General features: G+C 37.7%; 1 protein-coding gene across 1 annotated transcript; it reads right to left on the reverse strand.

The window, feature by feature from the left end:
* Window positions 1-15,177: 15,177 nt before the first annotated feature.
* Window positions 15,178-17,313, reverse strand: LOC149588945 (uncharacterized). Its single transcript, XM_089862004.1, has 4 exons — window positions 16,960-17,313; window positions 16,535-16,740; window positions 16,179-16,468; window positions 15,178-16,114 (listed from the first exon to the last, which is right to left on the reverse strand). The coding sequence occupies exons 1-4, from the start codon at window positions 17,046-17,048 to the stop codon at window positions 15,266-15,268; spliced, it is 1,434 nt and encodes a 477-aa protein (XP_089718130.1). The 5' UTR covers window positions 17,049-17,313; the 3' UTR covers window positions 15,178-15,265.
* Window positions 17,314-18,286: the final 973 nt, after the last annotated feature.

An 18,286-nucleotide genomic window follows, 5' to 3' on the forward strand; every position in this document is an offset into this window, starting at 1 on the left:
TCTCCGAGTGACGTATGTCACGGAGAGGTTCTGTAACGATCGTGTGTGTCTGTTTGTGGGTGTGTTTGTTTGTGTGTGTGTCTGTTGTTACACCCACGTGACCGCGTTCGCAGTTTCCAAATCGGAGCAAACGTGTTCGCCATTTCCGAACTGCATTCACAGGTTCGGAAATGGCTCCTCTACTTGAGTTCTCACACCACCATCTTCTGGTCTTTGTCCATTCCACACGGACACCAAACTGTACATACTGGCTTCTAATCATCATCATCTTCTGGTCCTCGTCCATTCCACTTGGACACCAGTCTGTACATACTGGCTTCTAATCACCACCATCTTCTGGTCTTCGTCCATCCCACTTGGACCCCAGTCTGTACATACTGGCTTCTAATCACCACCATCTTCTGGTCTTCGTCCATCCCACTTGGACACCAGTCTGTACATACTGGCTTCTAATCACCACCATCTTCTGGTCTTCGTCCATCCCACTTGGACACCAGTCTGTACATACTGGCTTCTAAACACCACCATCTACTGGTCTTCCGTCTATTCCACATAGACACCAATCTGTCTTATTGGCTTCTAACTCCATAGTCATCGTTTGGTTTAAGACATTCGCGGCGATCAGCTAGGGTTACGAGAAACGTCTAGCCTCCCTAGGGTGGGTTGTCCACCAAAGGTTTTCGCAATTGCGGTTGTTCTTGCTTTTAGCTGTAGTTCGACACCCTTATATACTACCTATTTGAGTAAGGCGAGCAACCGCAGTATGCTTCATTTCAAACGTCAATATTAGTCAAGTCTTTCAAGAATGTTTAATGGTTCTTTTTTAAAACGATGTAACGTTCAATAAGGCGAATAACTAACGAAGAAAATATTAAATATTAATTATATTTATTTTAATATTTAAGATAATCTTGTTTCTCAATTCAAAATTAATACGGAAAGAGCTAAAAAGCAGTCTATGTTTTTGCCTGTGTGTGTCCGTCCGTTGTTACACTAGTGCGCTGCGTTAGAAGTTCGTTTTGTTTTGATGTGTAAAGAAATCCTACAGAACCATAATATTCCCTTTATCCATAATATAAAGTGAATATGTGGAAACACTTTTCGTAATTATGATGCGTTTTGTACTTTTGTAGCTTTAAAGCTCTGTTTCATTTTGATATTCCAAAGATTTCTTTTAATATTGTTATTTGAAATGGCTGTTTATATATTACTTAAGCTATACTACATCTGTATATAGAATATTCCTTGGTTTAGTGATTTCATGAAGAAAGCTAAGATCTAGACTCTGGCGGGTATATCTAGTATTACCCGCAATAGGCTTAATGAAATTAAAAGTAAATAAGTGAGGCCTGAGGTGAAGTAAACTTTGGGTTTTGATTTTCGTGTCTGAAATGAAGAGACATCAACGGTTCAGAGTGAGCCGAAAGTTAAATACACTCTTAATTAATCAGGTTAAGATTTTTTAATTGAAGAAAAGATCATGGTGGCAATTAGGCTAGTAGGGCTAAGCTACATAGTTTTTATTCTCTTTATCGTGCGCACTGAGTAACAGTGCGTCTAGCTACAATTTAGCTTTGGTATTATCAGAAGGGAATAAGAGAGAAGGGAGACATTAGAGCCTGCTTTGGTAACGAGAGTCCGACCAACCTCAAGAAAACCGCGAAAACTTTGCGCAAGTACACAGCTTTTAACCAATTTACTGCAAATATAGTTCTTTAAGTTCTCCGCGGTATCAGGCGGCCTATTTGTCTGCTAGATTTTCATTCTCCAAAGGCTTAGGGCTGTCGATGTTTCGTTCTTGTGTAATTATAACATCAAGTATGTATTTTATTGAAAATAATTTTTATTTTTTAATATTAATTCAGAATAATTAATTTTCATCTATTTATTACTTTCAAATTATCTGATTTTGGTATGTTCTCAATTCCCGTGTATCTAAATTAATTGCACAGCTTGATTTCGTTTATCAACATGAAATTCGGCCATTTTTATCTCCTTCAATGTAAAGTTGTAAACAAAACTACTTTTTATTCGTCAACCGAGACGTCACCTTCTTATGTGACGTCACAGCTAAGACAGAAGTTAGATAGGCAATCAGTGAAGGGTAGTTGATTTGAGGTTAGTAAGACTGTTGTTACGAGTGTAAAGCATTATGGAGATATAAAGTGTGTCCCTTCTCTCTTATTCTCTTCTGGTATTATTTAACGCCTTAACACTCATGTTGGCAAACTAAGAATATTGTCGAGGTGAGACGAGACGATAGTGTTTACACTGCAAACCAGTTGTGAATGTAGCTATCAGAATATAGGTTAAACAGCTGAAGCGTAGACTTCATTTCCTGTTCTTTTTGCCATTGACTGATTTCCATGTGTCCAAAATTTATCCTTATTGGATGTAAAATGTCGTCTGCTTTACTGTATATTTGCTATGCTTGGAATACTGCTTCAATATTTCGTAAATAATTCCATATCTAGGTAAATAACTTTGTAGTAGTAGACCTCTTGACTCGGAGAGGTAATATTTTGGTTTTCCCAACTTGTTATGTAAATGAGATGAGTTCCTTAAAAGAACGCAAACAAAATGAAAAGGCTTTAAAGGCCGATAAACCAAAGAGGGTAGAAAGAGGGGGAGTAGAAGGCTTGGCTGGAGTGTTCTAGCTTTGAAAGTTTACCTCTAAGCTTCCGGTGTGCGCGCGCATCTTTCTCTGCCTTCTTATTGGTTGAAATAGGGTGAACCGGATATTAGGAGGAAATTATAACAAATAAATAAAAAAGAAAAGCGAGAACACCCAAAATGCCTTGCCAAAGCCGCTAGCTTCTACTCCCCCTCTTTCTACCCTCTTTGGATAAACGATTGAAAGAACTTGAAAAGAAGGAAAACCTTATAGAGGTTATTAGGAGAAAAGAAGTTATATGGAATAAATTTGATAAAAAACACAGAGACCGAGATGAGTTAGAAAATGCCTGGGATGAAGTGGAAATTGAAACCAAAATGATAAGTAAGTAGATTATTATGATAAATAAAAATCTTAAACGACTTTCATTTTACATTTTTTCCACAGAAAAAGATGCCAAAGCTTCCTGGAAGTATCTTAAAGACCAGTTTCGGGAACATTTTCATTTAATTTCAAAAACAAAATCGGGGCAGGAATATATAGAAGAAGAAGATGTATCGATGATCACATGGCCATTGCCAAAAGTAGATAGGGGGGAAAGTAAAGCACTTGGAAGATCCCCCGCGCCATGAAAACCTAGAAACCCCCTTTCCTCTCTCTCACAGTTCCTACCCCCTCGCGTAGGAGAGGCATTGCACATTGCCAGTGCCTATTTGCAACTGAAAAATAGTTCTGTAAACAGTTTTAAAAGGACTCCTACTAGCTAAGGCTTAACAAGATTGCATACGGATATACGGTAAAGCAACATCTGTGAGTGGAAACGTTAAAATTAATAAATGACGATCTTTTTACCACGGACGATACTGGAAGTAGAATTAGAATATTTAACTGTATGAAAGGTAATGGATCCATGAATGAACTGTTATATGATATGATTTGTGATCTTCTTAAGTCAAAACATGAAGAAGATAGTGGTGGTTATTCTGCATTTCTTTTTGTCTGGACTATTAAAGGATAAAAATCAGCGCCCCGAATTTTTAAACGATGTAACACTTGGTCGATTTGAATTTTCCTTTAGAGTAGACAATTTCACCTGCTACTGTCCCGGGGCGCTGCCGTCGCTATGAACTACCTCTCAAAAAAATCGATAAACGGTTGGGGTGTTTTCTCAAACGTCATTGGCTAACTCGCATAGGGGGTAAGGGAGAGGAGAGAGAGCTTCTAAACTTAGAGGAAACCCACAGTCAAAGGTGGGGGACCATCCTCGAGCTTTACTTTTTGCCATTGCCCATTTTTTAAAAGTTTATTGTTCTTAAAAGATGTGGTCACGAGGAGACAGTATGCTTATTGTTTAACCTTCAAAGATTTGTTCTATTAAACAGTTATATCATACAATTTCAGTACAACATCAAACATGTCCGGAAAATTCAACGGAAATGAGGAAATAATTTCGCGAGATGTGAGTCAAGCATCGAGGGGCAAATCACTCAAAACTCTGTCTCTTCACCGATTAATAGAGTAGTGGCACTCCATGTTAACTACCCATAGAGCTTAATACAGTCAAAGGCAAGTAGGTGCCATTACTCTATTGTACACGTAATGTTTTTAGCACAGGCATGGGTAGGGCTTTTTAAGATTTCGTATAATCCCTTTTGTTCAGTTAAAACCAGAGTGTACACAGATTACGCTGAGTGATTTGCTACTTGTCAAGACTTTAGCACATATACTTTTTTATTTAATGCATTAATGGAATCGCACTGTTAATTAGGATGAATCGTCGGAAATAGAAGAAAGGCTGCCACTAACAAGACCGGATATTGTGAGTGAAGACTGTTGTGAGACGAGATCATCAACATCATCATCGAAATTGCCATCCTCATCCTTCACAGAGCCTCCTGATATTGCAAATGAAGGCTGTGGTGAGACGAGATCATCATCATCGTCATCGAAGTTGCCATCCTCATCGCTCACAGAGCCATCAAAAGTTAGGAAGCGACAACGGACCATAGAGGATGAGGAAATCCAAAAAATTGATTGGTATCAATATGATTTTGTAATTTATCCATTACATATAGTTATGACTGTATTTTTAAACTATTCAAACATATGTTAGCAGTGGCGGCTCAAGTCAAGTGGAGGCCCCAAGCGGTAACCACTTTGGGGCCCCTAAACTCAAGATATTAAAATTAAATAGTAGTTGTAAGAAGAAATTTATATAAGAAGGCCTAAAATAGCGTCCGGTGCGCGCGTGAGAGTCGACAATCCTCCCTTAATGTGTGGGAGGGTTGTTGAAAATGAGCCGGGACTTAATATTTTATCTTATATCGTTTTTCTTTGGGGTCGCCTGAGAGCGCTCCGAGATCGCTCCAAATTTACGTGTTACGTCATCGCTCTAGCTCGGAGGACCGAATGTAGTTGCTCCGAATGAAAGACAAAAGTTTTTTCAGAGCGGTTTTTTGACGTCTTCAGGCGCTCCGTCTCTAGAGTTGGAGCTTGAAGGAGAGAGGAATGGAGTGGAAACCCCCATACCTATAGCGTTTCCTGTGTACCCCCACCTACGGCAACATAGTCCTACCAGCATCCTCAGCGGTTAGGTAGGGTCGCACTGGACGAAATTGTAAAGGGCGCTCCCTCTATCCTTAAAATAGAAGCTAGTTCTCATACAAATAAAATGGCGCTACGCGGCAGCACTTAGCAATCGCCTACCGAAGGGTAGGGTCGTGCGCGAGGTACATTGGGAGAGATACGGTGCCGCAGGTCGCCCATCATCATTTCCAATCCATCTCAACTCCATTATCCCTTGTCTCGGAGCAGCTCGTTTTTATCGCAAAGAAAAACGCTATATGTTTTCCACCATCTATTTCTTTTACCTTTTCGTTAAGCCTTGTTTTGATTTTTGGAACTCCCGAAATCATTCGTATAGTACACTTGATTCAATTTTGAAACAATTACAGAACGAACGATTTTCACGTAGAGACACATATTCAAAATCCATCAAGTCATGTATGTTCAAAACCTTAAACTAACTTGTTCATGGCAATTAAAAGCAACCGTCGTGCAGTTTCAGAAATGCATTTCCTTTTTCCTTTGCTCGAGGTTTGCTTTTTCTCTAGGTGGAATACGTCATTCGCGTCCGTATGACCTATCCCCATGGGATCTCCAATGGGAAAGCGCAGAGCAATGACGGGCATGAAAGGGGTGGGGCTTACTTGTCCACTGACACCGGCGTAAGAGTAGAAGCGTAAAATCTCGCAACGTAGGTCTTCTATATCTATATAAATCAAAGTCCTGACTGACTGACTGACAGACAGACTGACTGACTGATAATCAACGCTCTGCCCCAACCACTTGCCCTAGAAGGCTTAAAATTTGCAGGAACGTTACTCATAAGTAGTAGGCGCGTACTAAGAAAGATTTTTCCAATCCGCCCCCATCTCTATGCAACAAAGTCCGCGCGTTTCAACCGAATTTGCAAATATTTAGTACACTGGTTTACTTTAAAATATAGACGGGCTGAATGGTCTTTTGGGTTCGATTTGTTGCCATCTTTTTAAATGGCGGCCAAAAACTTAAAAACCCTTCTTTATGTAATAGTGTCCGCGTGGAAAGTAATAAAAAATGTCCCGACGGGCTGACGGGCAACGCCGAGTGCCTTCGCTCCTAGGGTGCTACAAAAGTATTAGTCATCAGTAAAATCTACCCATTCTTTATATCATTTTGATGGAAGTTCTTATTGCACGCGAGCGACGCCGCGGGTATATATATAAATCCCTTCTTGGTAATACTGAAAGGGAAAATATTCTTCATTTATTTCCTTTTAAATCTATTAGTCTCTTCCATTTTTTAGTTTGAAAAAAAAAAATTGTTAACGGAAGAAAATTAATTCTGCTCAATTCGGGGCCCCATGGCATCCCGGGGCCCCAAGCGGCCGCTTAGTCCGCTTACCGTTAAACCCGCCACTGTATGTTAGAATTTTAGCCAAAGTCGCTGCTCCAAAATCAAAAGACGAAGCCCAGTTGTTTGCCGATTTCATTGCTAGTCAGCTGAGAAAAGTTTAGGGGCCCCAAAGTGGTTACCGCTTGGGGCCTCCACTTGACTTGAGCCGCCACTGCTAACATATGTTTGAATAGTTTAAAAATACAGTCATAACTATATGTAATGGATAAATTACAAAATCATATTGATACCAATCAATTTTTTGGATTTCCTCATCCTCTATGGTCCGTTGTCGCTTCCTAACTTTTGATGGCTCTGTGAGCGATGAGGATGGCAACTTCGATGACGATGATGATGATCTCGTCTCACCACAGCCTTCATTTGCAATATCAGGAGGCTCTGTGAAGGATGAGGATGGCAATTTCGATGATGATGTTGATGATCTCGTCTCACAACAGTCTTCACTCACAATATCCGGTCTTGTTAGTGGCAGCCTTTCTTCTATTTCCGACGATTCATCCTAATTAACAGTGCGATTCCATTAATGCATTAAATAAAAAAGTATATGTGCTAAAGTCTTGACAAGTAGCAAATCACTCAGCGTAATCTGTGTACACTCTGGTTTTAACTGAACAAAAGGGATTATACGAAATCTTAAAAAGCCCTACCCATGCCTGTGCTAAAAACATTACGTGTACAATAGAGTAATGGCACCTACTTGCCTTTGACTGTATTAAGCTCTATGGGTAGTTAACATGGAGTGCCACTACTCTATTAATCGGTGAAGAGACAGAGTTTTGAGTGATTTGCCCCTCGATGCTTGACTCACATCTCGCGAAATTATTTCCTCATTTCCGTTGAATTTTCCGGACATGTTTGATGTTGTACTGAAATTGTATGATATAACTGTTTAATAGAACAAATCTTTGAAGGTTAAACAATAAGCATACTGTCTCCTCGTGACCACATCTTTTAAGAACAATAAACTTTTAAAAAATGGGCAATGGCAAAAAGTAAAGCTCGAGGATGGTCCCCCACCTTTGACTGTGGGTTTCCTCTAAGTTTAGAAGCTCTCTCTCCTCTCCCTTACCCCCTATGCGAGTTAGCCAATGACGTTTGAGAAAACACCCCAACCGTTTATCGATTTTTTTGAGAGGTAGTTCATAGCGACGGCAGCGCCCCGGGACAGTAGCAGGTGAAATTGTCTACTCTAAAGGAAAATTCAAATCGACCAAGTGTTACATCGTTTAAAAATTCGGGGCGCTGATTTTTATCCTTTAATAGTCCAGACAAAAAGAAATGCAGAATAACCACCACTATCTTCTTCATGTTTTGACTTAAGAAGATCACAAATCATATCATATAACAGTTCATTCATGGATCCATTACCTTTCATACAGTTAAATATTCTAATTCTACTTCCAGTATCGTCCGTGGTAAAAAGATCGTCATTTATTAATTTTAACGTTTCCACTCACAGATGTTGCTTTACCGTATATCCGTATGCAATCTTGTTAAGCCTTAGCTAGTAGGAGTCCTTTTAAAACTGTTTACAGAACTATTTTTCAGTTGCAAATAGGCACTGGCAATGTGCAATGCCTCTCCTACGCGAGGGGGTAGGAACTGTGAGAGAGAGGAAAGGGGGTTTCTAGGTTTTCATGGCGCGGGGGATCTTCCAAGTGCTTTACTTTCCCCCCTATCTACTTTTGGCAATGGCCATGTGATCATCGATACATCTTCTTCTTCTATATATTCCTGCCCCGATTTTGTTTTTGAAATTAAATGAAAATGTTCCCGAAACTGGTCTTTAAGATACTTCCAGGAAGCTTTGGCATCTTTTTCTGTGGAAAAAATGTAAAATGAAAGTCGTTTAAGATTTTTATTTATCATAATAATCTACTTACTTATCATTTTGGTTTCAATTTCCACTTCATCCCAGGCATTTTCTAACTCATCTCGGTCTCTGTGTTTTTTATCAAATTTATTCCATATAACTTCTTTTCTCCTAATAACCTCTATAAGGTTTTCCTTCTTTTCAAGTTCTTTCAATCGTTTATCCAAAGAGGGTAGAAAGAGGGGGAGTAGAAGCTAGCGGCTTTGGCAAGGCATTTTGGGTGTTCTCGCTTTTCTTTTTTATTTATTTGTTATAATTTCCTCCTAATATCCGGTTCACCCTATTTCAACCAATAAGAAGGCAGAGAAAGATGCGCGCGCACACCGGAAGCTTAGAGGTAAACTTTCAAAGCTAGAACACTCCAGCCAAGCCTTCTACTCCCCCTCTTTCTACCCTCTTTGGTTTATCGGCCTTTAAAGCCTTTTCATTTTGTTTGCGTTCTTTTAAGGAACTCATCTCATTTACATAACAAGTTGGGAAAACCAAAATATTACCTCTCCGAGTCAAGAGGTCTACTACTACAAAGTTATTTACCTAGATATGGAATTATTTACGAAATATTGAAGCAGTATTCCAAGCATAGCAAATATACAGTAAAGCAGACGACATTTTACATCCAATAAGGATAAATTTTGGACACATGGAAATCAGTCAATGGCAAAAAGAACAGGAAATGAAGTCTACGCTTCAGCTGTTTAACCTATATTCTGATAGCTACATTCACAACTGGTTTGCAGTGTAAACACTATCGTCTCGTCTCACCTCGACAATATTCTTAGTTTGCCAACATGAGTGTTAAGGCGTTAAATAATACCAGAAGAGAATAAGAGAGAAGGGACACACTTTATATCTCCATAATGCTTTACACTCGTAACAACAGTCTTACTAACCTCAAATCAACTACCCTTCACTGATTGCCTATCTAACTTCTGTCTTAGCTGTGACGTCACATAAGAAGGTGACGTCTCGGTTGACGAATAAAAAGTAGTTTTGTTTACAACTTTACATTGAAGGAGATAAAAATGGCCGAATTTCATGTTGATAAACGAAATCAAGCTGTGCAATTAATTTAGATACACGGGAATTGAGAACATACCAAAATCAGATAATTTGAAAGTAATAAATAGATGAAAATTAATTATTCTGAATTAATATTAAAAAATAAAAATTATTTTCAATAAAATACATACTTGATGTTATAATTACACAAGAACGAAACATCGACAGCCCTAAGCCTTTGGAGAATGAAAATCTAGCAGACAAATAGGCCGCCTGATACCGCGGAGAACTTAAAGAACTATATTTGCAGTAAATTGGTTAAAAGCTGTGTACTTGCGCAAAGTTTTCGCGGTTTTCTTGAGGTTGGTCGGACTCTCGTTACCAAAGCAGGCTCTAATGTCTCCCTTCTCTCTTATTCCCTTCTGATAATACCAAAGCTAAATTGTAGCTAGACGCACTGTTACTCAGTGCGCACGATAAAGAGAATAAAAACTATGTAGCTTAGCCCTACTAGCCTAATTGCCACCATGATCTTTTCTTCAATTAAAAAATCTTAACCTGATTAATTAAGAGTGTATTTAACTTTCGGCTCACTCTGAACCGTTGATGTCTCTTCATTTCAGACACGAAAATCAAAACCCAAAGTTTACTTCACCTCAGGCCTCACTTATTTACTTTTAATTTCATTAAGCCTATTGCGGGTAATACTAGATATACCCGCCAGAGTCTAGATCTTAGCTTTCTTCATGAAATCACTAAACCAAGGAATATTCTATATACAGATGTAGTATAGCTTAAGTAATATATAAACAGCCATTTCAAATAACAATATTAAAAGAAATCTTTGGAATATCAAAATGAAACAGAGCTTTAAAGCTACAAAAGTACAAAACGCATCATAATTACGAAAAGTGTTTCCACATATTCACTTTATATTATGGATAAAGGGAATATTATGGTTCTGTAGGATTTCTTTACACATCAAAACAAAACGAACTTCTAACGCAGCGCACTAGTGTAACAACGGACGGACACACACAGGCAAAAACATAGACTGCTTTTTAGCTCTTTCCGTATTAATTTTGAATTGAGAAACAAGATTATCTTAAATATTAAAATAAATATAATTAATATTTAATATTTTCTTCGTTAGTTATTCGCCTTATTGAACGTTACATCGTTTTAAAAAAGAACCATTAAACATTCTTGAAAGACTTGACTAATATTGACGTTTGAAATGAAGCATACTGCGGTTGCTCGCCTTACTCAAATAGGTAGTATATAAGGGTGTCGAACTACAGCTAAAAGCAAGAACAACCGCAATTGCGAAAACCTTTGGTGGACAACCCACCCTAGGGAGGCTAGACGTTTCTCGTAACCCTAGCTGATCGCCGCGAATGTCTTAAACCAAACGATGACTATGGAGTTAGAAGCCAATAAGACAGATTGGTGTCTATGTGGAATAGACGGAAGACCAGTAGATGGTGGTGTTTAGAAGCCAGTATGTACAGACTGGTGTCCAAGTGGGATGGACGAAGACCAGAAGATGGTGGTGATTAGAAGCCAGTATGTACAGACTGGTGTCCAAGTGGGATGGACGAAGACCAGAAGATGGTGGTGATTAGAAGCCAGTATGTACAGACTGGGGTCCAAGTGGGATGGACGAAGACCAGAAGATGGTGGTGATTAGAAGCCAGTATGTACAGACTGGTGTCCAAGTGGAATGGACGAGGACCAGAAGATGATGATGATTAGAAGCCAGTATGTACAGTTTGGTGTCCGTGTGGAATGGACAAAGACCAGAAGATGGTGGTGTGAGAACTCAAGTAGAGGAGCCATTTCCGAACCTGTGAATGCAGTTCGGAAATGGCGAACACGTTTGCTCCGATTTGGAAACTGCGAACGCGGTCACGTGGGTGTAACAACAGACACACACACAAACAAACACACCCACAAACAGACACACACGATCGTTACAGAACCTCTCCGTGACATACGTCACTCGGAGAGGTAAAAACAACAGTTAACTCCGCCGTCGCGAAAGAATCGTCTGCTTGGACTTTTAAAATAGAGTGTCACTATTCTCACCCCCGGGTAGAAATAGGCGGAAGCCTATTCCTACCCTTGGTGAAAATAGCGTAGAGGCTATATCCACCCTACCACGTGACTAAGAATTTAAGTAAGGACCGCGGTAGGGTGAAATTAGCTTGGCTGCTATTTTCACCGCTCGGTGAAGTCATGGACGGTGAATCTAGAGGACCAGCAAAGGCTAGCCTTCCACTGTATAAAATTTTCTTCCCCGCTCTTCGATCAGCTCGATGCGCGTGAACGGAGTCGTTCAAGGTTATTTCTATCACGTGATCCAGGAATTCAAAAATGGCGACCGATTTTGCTGCTCCTACTTGATATAGTGCGGTCTCGTTAGTAAACTTCCAATTAAATATAAATATATATTTAATTTATTAATAACACGCTTTGGATAGTTTTTGGCGTTAAATACTAACCTTAAAATGCCGAAAAACAAACGGTGTATGTATTCGTTGTGTCTTAATAACTCTGATCCCGCTAAGCCTCGGGTAACATATCCCAACTTTATTCCCTTTCCCCGGCCCAGAAAAGATCTTGACAAATGTAAACAGTGGATTTTGGCCTGCGGGCGTTTTGATAACCAATTAGACATTGAAAAAATTGCCAAAAAATCTTATTATATATGTGAGGAACATTTTATTGGGGGGAAGGGACCAACGCCGGAAAACCCAAACCCTGTACAGTTTCAAGAAACTTCGGAAACCTTGAAGTTAATGGTAAGTTTGAGTTTCTCATTTTTATTTGTGAAAAGAAATTAAGTCACAATTTTTAATTGGCATGCAGAATCAGTCATGGCCATCGTTAAATGAAGAACATTGTCAATCATTGAATACAAAAAGTGTTGAATGTACTTCATCTGAGTGCTTGGAAGTTAAGGACGGAGTTAAATCTAAGGAAATTATGGAATATGACAATGTTATCTGCATATCTGAGGAAGATATTTCTATCTCCAAAGAGGGACAAATTAGCAGCTCTGCCAGTTTGAATGGCACATTTAGTGACAAGTATTACAGTGAAAATCATGCTGATCAAGAAAGTGTTCTAAATTCAACTATGATTATAAATAGCTCTAATGTATGTAAATCCTTCGATTTTTACTGATAACAGTCTTTACAGGGAAAACTTTATTTACTTTTCAGGTTAACTCTGTGCATTTTGAAAGTAGTTTTCATGACAATGTTATGGAATTTAGTAAACAAGTCAGTTCTCAGACTCTCGCTGGAAAATGTATTCCTAAAAATTGGGTCTTGGTTACTGTTGATGGTGGCATTGCTTTAACAATTCAAAACATAGAGAAGGGACTAATAACTAAATCGTATGTTTTAAAAGATTGTGAGGCCAGTGGCATTCTAAAAATTAACGGGAAAATTATACCTGAAAACCATCCTTTAGTAAAATCGTTGCCTGAAATTACTAGTGTAGACGCCCTATTTAAACTCCTCGATGCTGTGAATTCATTTCCACTATGTACTGGTATTATTCAAGAGGAACTTCAGAAGCACTTTGCTACTGAGGAAAAAACTGCGGGCTACATAAACAAATTTGACGAGGCTGTTCATTCAATAGCATGTAATATAGTTTTGAGTCAGCATAAGAAACAAAACAAAATTAACTTGGAAACTAAAGATTTATGTGAGCCATGCACAAAATACCGCAGAGTTTTGATAAATAGCATTATTCGTCAGAGGAAATCCAATTCGACCAAACATGGCGAAAGAAGAAATTGTTACTTACCACGAGACAAGTTAATAAAAAAGTTAAAAACTAAATCTCAAAGAGTTATAGACCATAGGAAAAGAATCAAGAAAATCAAAAGTAAGATTAAGAAGGATAGCAAACTGTGTGGCCAATATTTCCACGACAAAGACAGCAAATTCATCGCAGATAAGTTAGAAGAGCAAAAGAAAAGTTTGCCTAAAAATTCCTTTAAGAGATTATTTGTGGAACAGCAATTAGCGATTATGAGAACAAAAACAAAAAGGCAGCGTAGGTGGCACCCTAAAATCATCAAGTGGGCTATTCATCTGCACAAAAAATCCTCCTCCGCTTACAATGCTATGCTTACGAGTGGAATTTTTGAATTGCCATCCAAACGAACCTTGTACAATCACAGTTCACATGTTGGACTTAACTCGGGATTCAGAGAAGAAAGTTTAATTCAGGCAACGGAAATGTTTAACAAAGCTTGTCCTGAAGAGCATCAAAAATTCGTTTCAGTTATTTTAGATGAAATGAAGATCAAGGACGACATCATTTATCGAGCTAGTACAGGCGAGCTAGTTGGCTTTAGTAATTTGGACGACACTGGGAATGAAATTTTAAAAATAAGAAATCAAGGTGATGATTTACCAGAAGTAGCAACGCACGTCTTACAAGTAATGATTAGAAGCATTACTGGTAATTTTAAGTATCCGCTTGCATATTTCCCTTGCAAGGACATGAACTCGGATAGCCTTCATCGAATCATTTCAGAAGCAATATCAAAATTAGAATTTAATGGCATCAAAGTGTTAAGCGTTATTGGTGATGGAGCAAGCACAAACCGTAAAATGTTTCAAAACTTCGTTCAGGATGGTTTTCGGTGGAAAAATATATATGCCTGCGATGAAGATCGGTATATATATTTTATATGTGATCCCCCTCATCTTTTGAAGACAGCTAGAAATGGAGTTAGCAATAGCAACTTTCATACCAAAACAAAACATCTAATCAAGAACGGGCAACCAATTTTGTGGACGCATCTTTTAAATTTATACGATTTAGATTACCAAAGAACTGTTAAACTTGTGCCGAAACTAACAAGGGACCATTTATTTTTGGATTCACACTCCAGAATGAGAGTTGGCCTTGCAGCCCAAGTTTTCAGCGAAGCAGTGGCAAATGCGCTAGAATTTGAGTTTGGAGATGTGTGCCGTGAAACTGTGAAACTAATTAGATTAATGAACAAATTTTTTGACTGTATGAATTCAAGAAATTTCAAAGAAGGAATTTTGAAGCGTAATCCCAACTTGGCCCCCTTTTCTAATGAAAATGATGAAAGATTAAAGGTAGGTTAATGGTTTTTTCACACAAGTTAGATAGACAAAAACAGAATCTTCTCTTATTTAGTGGCTGGAAGGACCCTTCTTACAGTATTTTGAAGAGTGGCAAATGGAAGTTGACAGATTGCCTAAAACCGTTAAAGCAGCTGATAGGAACAAGATGTCTCTAAGTAGAGAAACTGTTCTGGGTTTACAGATGACAGGTAATATAATTATGTTTATGGGTAAAAACTATATTAATAATAACAATAAATCTTCACGTGAAATTTTCAGCCAAATCAATTCCTGCTATAATTCGATTTGTACTAAGAAAAAACGCTAGGTTTGTGCTAACAAACCGTTTAAATCAAGATTGTTTAGAACAAGAATTTGGCAAACAGAGAGGTTCATGTGGAGGCAATAACAATCCTGATATTTTACATTATGCGCAAAACATTGACCGATTCAAAGATTTGGATGAAATTATTAAAGCTCCTCAAACTGGAAACACTTTTATCGAAAATTAATGGAAAGGCTTAATTTTTTTGGCATTTTTTTTTTAAATTTAGTAACTCATTAATGTGTTTTATCACAAGCAGTTGAAAAATAAAATTTTTACAAAATCATTTTTCTTGAAATTTGTTTCAAAATTTATTAACGCATTAATGCGCTATATCACAAGTTGAAAAATAAAAATATCACAAAATTGTTTTTCTAAACTAAAAAAATATCACAACCATTACGGTCCTGGACTATACCCTTTACTTTAAGGGGTAGCGTAAAATCTTTCCTAATCACAGTTAGATTTTTATCTTTGGCGTTTCCTGAAGCTTTCTTGTTTTCCTTGCACTGTTTCAACCCTTTCCGCAAACTTGCCTGCGATCTTAAATTTTCATTCTTCTTCCCAAAATATTTGGCTCGTAAATATAGTTGCAATCCATTGCCCCTCAATTTTAGATAACTTTCAGTCAGTTTCCTTAGAACGAAATCTTCTTTCCCATTAGGAACTTCAGAACACTGTAATAAAGTCTTCCAACTATCCTTCACAGTGTCATTTTTAATAACAGCATCTCTTGCCTCCTCCCTTCGTCTTGGATTATTATCTGCGAGGGTCTTTCCATCGTAAAATTTGTTTATTATTTTGTCAGTTGTTTGGAAAAAAATAAACGTGCCCTTTTTGACATAGAGCAGGCCCCCTCTATCATTCAACATAACCCAGCTAGTAATTTCCAAGTTAGGTAACTCCTCGGATAGATACTGTTTAATGTCATTTCCTGCACCTTTAATAGCAAGGCTATCTCTAAGATTAAAATCCCGCGCTATCGCTTTGCTTTTGCAAATAGAATTAACTGTCGAGCCAGCAACAAAGTACAATATCTGAAGCTTTCTGAGAACTTCTTTAGTGTCAAACTTGACAGGAACATTTATGCTTTTAAGACTGTCGGATTCCTTTTGAAATTCCACTTCTACTCTTTCTACATGTATTTCTAACAAATTTAAAAGGTGTCTAAGTAGCTCTGCAGCACAGTATTTTCTTAAGTGATAGTCAACGCAAGCAAAAATCTGCAGTAATTTATAGAAAAAAATATTAATTTTTGAATAAGAACAATTAGCTTAAACACCTCACAGGAGGGGCAAATGAAGATAAATATGACATTGCATCCTCTAGTATCTTCTCATTTGACTGTAGTAGTTGAGCATCTGTCCAAAATCCTTTAGCTTCTCGTAATGTTAAATCACTTAAAGCTTCAAAACCTCTATCCCAAGGAGGGATTTTCTTGTCTCTAACCGCACAACTAAAATCTTCTAGTACTAATCTTAGTTCAATCACCGTTCGTGGTTCATTATATTTTCGTAATAGAGACAACTTCCCCACGCTCGTCACCAAATAGTCTTGGAACTCTTTTTGTGAAATTCCTAGGTATTATAACATTATCAATTATATACCTAAAGTTTGGAACAAAATGTTTAATAAAGCATTACTTGACTTAGGGGTTCCCTTTACTCTTTTCTTGGGAGGAGATTTTTGCACTGCTATGTTTTCCCGAACAAGAACATATGGTTTTTTGAATTTCAAGCTAAGCTCGTTATTAGTCCACAATACTGCAGAATGTTCGTCAGGTTGAGGAAGATTTAAAACTAAATCTATATTTTCATTTATTTCCAGCTCCTCTAGCTTGTTTTCTGGCCTTTAAATATAATTATATGCTTAAATTTCAAGTTTCAATTAAAACAAGATTAAAAACAATCTGAATGTCTGCCTGAGTTGGGGGAGTTCTTGTATAAAATATGAACCAAGGCTTAATGAAATGGAGATAATAACTAACAGATCTAGGCTATTATGTTATTTAAAACTAATGTATTTAGTTTAGCACTTTGTAAAATTGCAAGCCATTAATGTTAATTACCTTTTAGAATATAGGTGATCCTCATGTGGAACGTTTCTTGGTCTTTTCTTATCGCCCTCGAACCTAAGCGACCTAAACACACGCGCCATTTTGATTTTCTTAAATGGCCTTGAAGGACTCCCTCTAGTTTGATCGGTATACGGGGTTGGAAAACGAGGGGGTTTGCTGGTCCTCTAGATTCACCGTCCGTACCCATGGGAAGAAGAATGAAAATTTAAGATCGCAGGCAAGTTTGCGGAAAGGGTTGAAACAGTGCAAGGAAAACAAGAAAGCTTCAGGAAACGCCAAAGATAAAAATCTAACTGTGATTAGGAAAGATTTTACGCTACCCCTTAAAGTAAAGGGTATAGTCCAGGACCGTAATGGTTGTGATATTTTTTTAGTTTAGAAAAACAATTTTGTGATATTTTTATTTTTCAACTTGTGATATAGCGCATTAATGCGTTAATAAATTTTGAAACAAATTTCAAGAAAAATGATTTTGTAAAAATTTTATTTTTCAACTGCTTGTGATAAAACACATTAATGAGTTACTAAATTTAAAAAAAAAATGCCAAAAAAATTAAGCCTTTCCATTAATTTTCGATAAAAGTGTTTCCAGTTTGAGGAGCTTTAATAATTTCATCCAAATCTTTGAATCGGTCAATGTTTTGCGCATAATGTAAAATATCAGGATTGTTATTGCCTCCACATGAACCTCTCTGTTTGCCAAATTCTTGTTCTAAACAATCTTGATTTAAACGGTTTGTTAGCACAAACCTAGCGTTTTTTCTTAGTACAAATCGAATTATAGCAGGAATTGATTTGGCTGAAAATTTCACGTGAAGATTTATTGTTATTATTAATATAGTTTTTACCCATAAACATAATTATATTACCTGTCATCTGTAAACCCAGAACAGTTTCTCTACTTAGAGACATCTTGTTCCTATCAGCTGCTTTAACGGTTTTAGGCAATCTGTCAACTTCCATTTGCCACTCTTCAAAATACTGTAAGAAGGGTCCTTCCAGCCACTAAATAAGAGAAGATTCTGTTTTTGTCTATCTAACTTGTGTGAAAAAACCATTAACCTACCTTTAATCTTTCATCATTTTCATTAGAAAAGGGGGCCAAGTTGGGATTACGCTTCAAAATTCCTTCTTTGAAATTTCTTGAATTCATACAGTCAAAAAATTTGTTCATTAATCTAATTAGTTTCACAGTTTCACGGCACACATCTCCAAACTCAAATTCTAGCGCATTTGCCACTGCTTCGCTGAAAACTTGGGCTGCAAGGCCAACTCTCATTCTGGAGTGTGAATCCAAAAATAAATGGTCCCTTGTTAG

The sequence above is a fragment of the Phalangium opilio genome, unplaced genomic scaffold, assembly GCF_054372755.1.
Source record: "Phalangium opilio isolate 3A_F unplaced genomic scaffold, DU_Popi_V2 ptg000528l_1, whole genome shotgun sequence".
In the NCBI taxonomy this organism is placed as follows: domain Eukaryota; kingdom Metazoa; phylum Arthropoda; class Arachnida; order Opiliones; family Phalangiidae; genus Phalangium; species Phalangium opilio.

What these genes read in the sequence shown, in the direction of transcription:
- LOC149588945 (XM_089862004.1), bottom strand. Translation starts at nt 17,048, where the DNA reads ATGGCGCGTGTGTTTAGGTCGCTTAGGTTCGAGGGCGATAAGAAAAGA. An exon ending in GATCACCTATATTCTAAAAG is followed by an intron (nt 16,741 to 16,959) that starts GTAATTAACATT and finishes TTATATTTAAAG; the next exon opens with GCCAGAAAACAAGCTAGAGG. An exon ending in TATCTTCATTTGCCCCTCCT is followed by an intron (nt 16,115 to 16,178) that starts GTGAGGTGTTTA and finishes AAATTACTGCAG; the next exon opens with ATTTTTGCTTGCGTTGACTA.